Source organism: Medicago sativa, chromosome 8 (assembly GCF_051527215.1).
Source record: "Medicago sativa cultivar Bolivia chromosome 8, Bolivia_mono, whole genome shotgun sequence".
Lineage (NCBI taxonomy): Eukaryota > Viridiplantae > Streptophyta > Magnoliopsida > Fabales > Fabaceae > Medicago > Medicago sativa.
Genome location: NC_140756.1, coordinates 90,736,023 through 90,742,952, shown reverse-complemented (window position 1 = coordinate 90,742,952; position 6,930 = coordinate 90,736,023). Strand labels below are relative to the sequence as shown.

General features: G+C 33.1%; 1 protein-coding gene across 1 annotated transcript; it reads right to left on the bottom strand.

Moving 5' to 3' along the window:
* Nucleotides 1-357: 357 nt before the first annotated feature.
* On the bottom strand, nt 358-6,696 carry ARF3 (ADP-ribosylation factor 3). Its single transcript, XM_085731853.1, has 8 exons — nt 6,318-6,696; nt 6,202-6,240; nt 5,948-6,010; nt 4,556-4,574; nt 3,374-3,485; nt 2,333-2,380; nt 1,990-2,120; nt 358-734 (listed from the first exon to the last, which is right to left on the bottom strand). The coding sequence occupies exons 1-8, from the start codon at nt 6,418-6,420 to the stop codon at nt 701-703; spliced, it is 549 nt and encodes a 182-aa protein (XP_085587979.1). The 5' UTR covers nt 6,421-6,696; the 3' UTR covers nt 358-700.
* Between the last annotated feature and the right edge of the window lie 234 nt (nt 6,697-6,930).

Below are 6,930 nucleotides of genomic sequence, written 5' to 3'. Positions count from 1 at the left end.
GATTCCGAATAGTGATTTCGTAGATTCAAGGATTACAAGGTATAGATGATGGATCCGTTAAAAAAAGAAGGTATAGACAATGCTTGTCTACAACGAGGAGAAAGAGTCACATCAAAGTCTGCTATTAATTGTAAGATTAATTTGTTTGAACGACCGAGATTTGGTGTTAAGTCAAAAGACTTACACCCGATGTCAACGGATCATGACTCTCTCTCGCTCTCTCTCTCTCAATTGCTAGCAACAGTATGGTCGCTTGATAAAATGCAATCTCCCAATGGGAGAAAGTCAACCCCACCTTCAAAAACAACCATGTAGCTCGATTACACAAACAAATTTGAACCCCATGTAGCAATAAGGTTACGATGAAAACACACAACTCGAATATAAACCCCATGTAGCTCGATTACACAAACAAATTTGAAGACAAATTTTTCTTTCGGAACTACTCTATGCAGAGGGGTCAAGAAATGCAGAGGGGTCAAGAAATGAACTTCGAAAATAAAAACAGCAGCAACAAAAAGACAAACATTCATAGTTAATCTTTGAAAAAAAAAAAAAAAAAAGGAATAAAATAGGTGAGCCCAATAACAATAATAATTATAACGTCTTAGTGAAGCGATATCAAAAAAACAAATGTCGACCATCCTTCCGAATTCACCAATCGATCTAAATTATATCTAATTCACTGAAGCTTGCACCTTCAGCCACCTCCAGATTTGAGTGTATTGCTCAACCTACATATTAACATTTGGCATCACGTAACCCCAATGAGCAACAAAAAGGAAGTGCAAGGTTATATCAAAATTTCAGAGCAGTGTAACTCTAAACATCTCAAAAAGTGACATCAACATTGGCAAATATCAAACTAGTAACAATAAAGACCCATTAATAACTACACAACGTAAAAGTCCATAGGCATATTTCCTAGACCAAGATATACCTCCCTTCACATTTCAAACGAGCATAAGTAAGGTTAAATCTCGTTCTATTACATAGGGTTTCTATCAGCAAACCATAATAATTTCTACATTTTGCATATATGTTACTACGCAACTATTCAAAACCACCAAGATCGCTGCACAGTCATACTTATGTAAGGTAGCCATAAGAATAACTGCCCTTAAATTTTGTTTGAGATATAAAAAAGGGTTAAATGTATTTTTAGTCCTTAATAAAGCACAGCATTTTAAGTTTTTCCCCGCATAAATTTTATGAAAATTTTGTCTCTAATTCGCTTTTATAGGGGCTATATTTTAGTAGAGTAGAAGAACTAAAAGCACCCATTTTTTGTAAAAAGTTTTTCAAATATAAGGACTAAACTTTACAAGTTGGAATTCCACATGGACTACAAACATATTTAATCCTATAAAAACTTTAAAGTCAAATGACTAGTAGCAGCCACTAATTGGATTGGAAATTCATCAGAATCAGTTTGACTAAGTCTAATTCCCATTAAAAAAAACAGTGACCACCCAATTCAACATTGATCTGGCCAAGTCATTTTTTTCCCTCTGCGTTTTTTATTTTTATTCAAGTTTGCATCATTCCTATACTATATCAAATGAATTGATCTATTAGATATACGATATTAAAATTATCTGTTATGGATAGTGGATACTAGTTTTGTTAATGGTTATTTATCCTATAAAAATTGCTAAACATTATAACTGATATTCATCATGTTAAAACTAAATTTACAAATTTCTACTTATGTATGGTACGAATTATAAAATTATGATATTTTTAAAAAAAAAATAAAAACAATATTTACAGGTTATGATTATTTTTTTTTTAAAAAAATTGTTTACTATAAACTATTGAATCAGTATCCCAAGTCCTAACTGAGTTGATGATTGATAACATTGGAAAAAATATCCTTTAAATACTGAAAAATGAAAAAGTGTAAATTAACAATGCAGCATCACTACTTATTTAGGATATTTGATATCCTAACTACCTTGAAATAGCATTCAATTTTATTAGACTTACCAGTCAAGTCCCTCAAAAAGTCCTTCGCCTTTTATAGCAGAAGTTTTAAAAATAGACCATTGGCGATTTTTAATCTTGTGCAACTCAAGAGACTCCGTCACTGCAGCATCATCAAGGGCGCCTGGTAGATCCTGCATAATGGAACGGGACACACATGAGACAAATGCATAAATAAGCTTCAAAATTTAAATTTACATTATATTTGCCATATTATCTATGCACATGCACATATAATTAGTTAAGCCCGATCATATCAGCTTCATAGCTCTTATATATCCAGCCCTTACTTCTTATCCCCCTAGTGAAAATATGTGCATCCAACACTTATGAATCAAATTCTGACCTGTTTGTTTGCAAAAATGAGAACAACTGCACCTTTTAGTTCTTCTTCCTGAAAAAAAGGTTCAGAGAAAATAATTAGTGTCAATTTTGTTTTTTGTAAAACTGAAATCACAATCACATCAGACAACAAAACCATAGTCAAAGGAGAATAGTTAAAATAAAATCTAGTCAAAGGAGAAACGGATAAAAATTAATTAGGCATCAGATTTTAACACACATGCACATAAATTAAAAAAATGCATTAGATTATAATGATTCAAGAAATGAAATTGACAAGTAGGCACATGCGTATTTTTTAATCAAATTTCTGATTCATGAAAACCCCTCCACAATAAAATTACAATTACTAAGGATTCATTTTTTGGTTGAGAAAACACTATTTCAGTTTGTTTTATTGATAAATACAAAACGTCACCATAGTTTTAAGTTGTTTCCGACTATCAAGGAGTGCATGAAATGATGAAAACGCAAAAATGTAGTCACCATTTTGTAAACAAATCCTTTAGAACAGTAAATACACTTACAACAAAGCAGCATTTTTATAATTACCAGTAAAAATAAGGAATACAAAAAAACAAAATTATTTATCAAACAAAACAGGCCCCCAATCATTCAAAACAACGATCAAAGCCTATTCCAATTAGGATGAATCAAACACCAGAATTAGATTCAGTCAAAAAATAATTCCTCTTAGCTTAGGAGACGCCTATAATCACAAATAACACCTACATCATTCTTCTATAGTACTCTTTCAAAACATTCAAGCTTCACGTAATCTATTTTGGTGGCGGCTGGGGTTTGAACCCCAGACCTTGCATATATTATGCATTGTCCATACCAACTGAGCTAAGCTCACGAGGACAACTTCACGTAATCTATATACTTTAGAAATACAACTTAGAGCCGCCAATCCCTTGTAAATTGCAATATAAGCTACAAGAGAATTTTAAGAGTAACAAACTGAATTCTTGTACCAAAGTTGTAAATGAAGTGTGTGTGTGTGTGTGTGTGTGGGTGTATGTGTTGTATCAGGAACATATACCTCCAGAATTGCATGGAACTCCTCCCTAGCTATCACAAGCCTATCAGTGTCACTTGAATCAACAACATAGATTATTGCTTGAGTATTTGGAAAGTAACACCTCCAATATGGCCTATGGACAAAAAAATAATCAAACACAGTAAAAAATAATCAAACACAATATGGCCTACTACATATATATCAGGGATGAATTCTTTTCCCATCTTGTGGTTTGGTCCACCTGGTTTTCGATTTTCCTGTGATTTGTTCTTTTAATCATGCTACTACCATATAATTTTTTTCCCACATTTACAAGTGAAATGGCATGTCAGAACTACTGCTTGGGTCCAACATTATAAATAAATTACTAAAAGAGAAATTCATCTTTGGATCCACAAAGCATTTCTTTCCACAACATGAGCTACCGCAGTTTCAAAAATGAATAAGATTGCGTTAGGTGATTGATAATATCTAAGTGAGAGTGAGAGACTTAGGTTAGTTGCTGGACCGAGATGGTCAGAAGAAATAAGGAACGTTGCCTATAAACAAAAGGAGGGGTTGAAAGAGAGAACCCTTATCATTTTCAGAGAGAATTAGGAAATTTGGCCATAAAGAGGTGCAGACCCTCTAAGTTCTGCAGCATCTTTCTGTTGTTGGGGGAGTATTTTTTTCCTAATAAAATACAAGGTTGCTTAGCATATTAAACATCATATTGAAACTTCTCATTATATTTGGTCCTTAACCTACAATATCACATGAGATTGTCATTATGCATTGTTTTTCTTCAATAACGTTTTATTCTTCTAGATTTTAGGCATGTATGTTTATATTATTAGAAACCTACACATTCACACACACACACACATATATATATACTCACACTAATTAACTGCAGAAGGATTGGTATCTTCTTACTAGAAATACACACATCAAGGACTTAGTAGGTTCATTTACAGCTAAACAGAAATATGGAAGAGTTAAGATTAAAAAAAAGGAATTGCATGATGAGTGGAGTAGCCGCAATTGAATTAGATCATAATATCAAATAGGGGATAGAAAAAAAATACTACAGGCATGACATTGTAACACACCAGAAGTCACCAGCTATTCGTTGTTAAAGTAAATTTAAAAAAAAAAAGAATATAAAAAAAATACACATTTTCCATCAGTCAAAAGATGCAAGAATGAAACCATAAGGTTTACCTGATACTTGTTTGCCCACCTGTATAAAATAAAAGTTGGATATTAGAAATTGAAACAAGCCAGGACTTATTACAATAGCACTATTTTATATCATATTAAGTTTCGTGTAACTATAAGCTCAAATGACTGTAAGTAATAAACTATATTTTAAGGTTTGACGCCTGTTTATTTTCTTTAATGCATACTAAGAAAATAGCTTGACACAGGAAAATATAATAAAAGTTATTGTCAAAGGTTTCAGCTTATTTTTATCTTCCCTTGCACTATATCAAAATTCAAAACTACATATAGATAAAAAAAAAAAAAAAAATCACCAGCCAGAAGAGGACAAAATTATCCAAACTCGCTTTGTTACATGTTTCACTTATCACTACAGTACCCAAAAATGACACCAGCAAACTTAAAGTTTAAAACACGAGCCCATGTATGCTTGCTAGTATTTAACATGAGACAGAAATGTCATGACAATTGACACAGTCCTATGAGTAGGATGGAGGTAAGTCAAGCCAGGTTCACAGGTTAATTCAAAATATTGAGTACAGGATTTAGTGAGGAAAAACAGTGGTTGATGTATAGGATTTGAGCCTGGCTCATTAAGCTCAAGCAACTTGTTGTGAGCAAGTTATCTGAGCTTGAGGAAAAAAAAAAAAGGAGCTAACTTTCTTAAGAAGTACTGCATGTTCATGTTTAAGCCAAACCTGAGCTACGCTGGTTCAAATTTCATTCCTACCTCTAAGAAAAAAGGCCTTAGTTTGTCCGGGAAAAACTAATAAAACTTAACTTGGTGTGACATCAAACTCTGTTTTGTTTGCAACCCACAAGTCATTAAGATATGCAAGTGACCTACTCTACAAAGGGATGGAAATTGGACTAAAACGCTGGACACAATAGGTACCTACAAAAATTGCCCACTGAAGGTAGAGTTTTTACCACTAAACATGCAACGACATAGGTAATTTACTTACAACTGGTGCTGGTACTTTAGTGCTCATATTGAGTTAGATATTACATCTTTGATAAATAATTCCTTTATTGCTAGTTTTTTACATGTTTAATATAGTGCTTTTGTTTTACAACTTTGAAATAAAATAAAGGGAAAACATATTTCATTTTTTATTTGAAAACCATACTAGTTTGGTCTAGGTAAGGATCTTTTTTTAAACATAGTTAGCTTGTACAAGCACATGTATGTGCGAATGTACCTTATCCCTATGATCAAATGATGCAAAATTTGTAAAGATAACATGGTAATCTCAACAAGGAAAGATAATACGGTCATCTCTATGACTCTATAGTCAGTTTCAAATATGTTTAACAGCATGTACACCATAAAACATACATAAAATACAAAGAGAATTCATGTGAAACAAGCAAATTAATTAAAGTGATTACCTAAATCCCAGACTTGAAATTTAATGTTGTTATACTGCACAGTTTCAACATTAAACCCGATCGCTGTATCAAATAATCAAATAAACCAATCAGCCATCCATCCATACATGCAAGTATCAAAAATAAAATATGCATGCTGTAACAATATTTTTGAACAAAATAGCATTGCTAATAACTTGAATTGAAAATCTAAAACAAAAAAAATTCAGCAAAAAGAAGATTCAGAACAATGTAAAACGAGATCGGGTACGAACTTGGAATGGTAGAGACAACTTCCCCCATCTGAAGCCGATCTGAAAAAAATGAAAGAAATTAATAAGAAAAATATCGAATTGAATGAGTAAGATGCAGAGAGTATGAAGAAGCATACAGAGAATGGTGGTTTTTCCGGCATTGTCGAGACCGAGAACGAGAATTCGAGCTTCCTTGTTACCGAAAACAGATGAAAACAATCTAGTAAATACTAATCCCATCTTCCGATTCGGCAGCAGAGGGATTACGATTAGAACATGAATGAATCAGGTGCAAACGATTCGGATTGAGAATTCTTTGATTATACTGAAATCGGATCGGATCTCAAAGCAGAAGCGAAGAGAGGAAGGGCATGTGATGCGATTGAAGGATTAAGGTTAGGTTTCGGAAGATAGAAGAATCGAATTGGAAGAGGGGAGAACGAAACGATGATGAGAATCAGGATTTGGATTTGGATTCACTCACCCTCTTCTCCACCTTTCAGTCATGGGATCTATTGTTACTTCTTTTCGAAAATTCCTTTTAGGCCACCATATTTGCTAAATTGACAAAAATACCCTCGACGATGGTTAACTCATGTTGCTTGTCTATTGTATTTGATTGATTGTCGTTGGTACAACGGTAGTTAATGTCGAAACACGTTTTAACATTCAAGCAAAAACATATGCAAAGAGGTATTCAAAGACCACTTAACGTATTTGTAAACAAGACACGCGACAAAATGATTCGTA

Bases quoted from the DNA above. Each gene is read 5' to 3' on its own strand.
- ARF3 (XM_085731853.1), bottom strand. From the start codon at position 6,420: ATGGGATTAGTATTTACTAGATTGTTTTCATCTGTTTTCGGTAACAAG. The intron at 6,241-6,317 runs GTATGCTTCTTC...CATTTTTTTCAG, and splicing joins CGGAAAAACCACCATTCTCT to ATCGGCTTCAGATGGGGGAA. The intron at 735-1,989 runs GTAAGTCTAATA...GTTAATATGTAG, and splicing joins CTTTTTGAGGGACTTGACTG to GTTGAGCAATACACTCAAAT.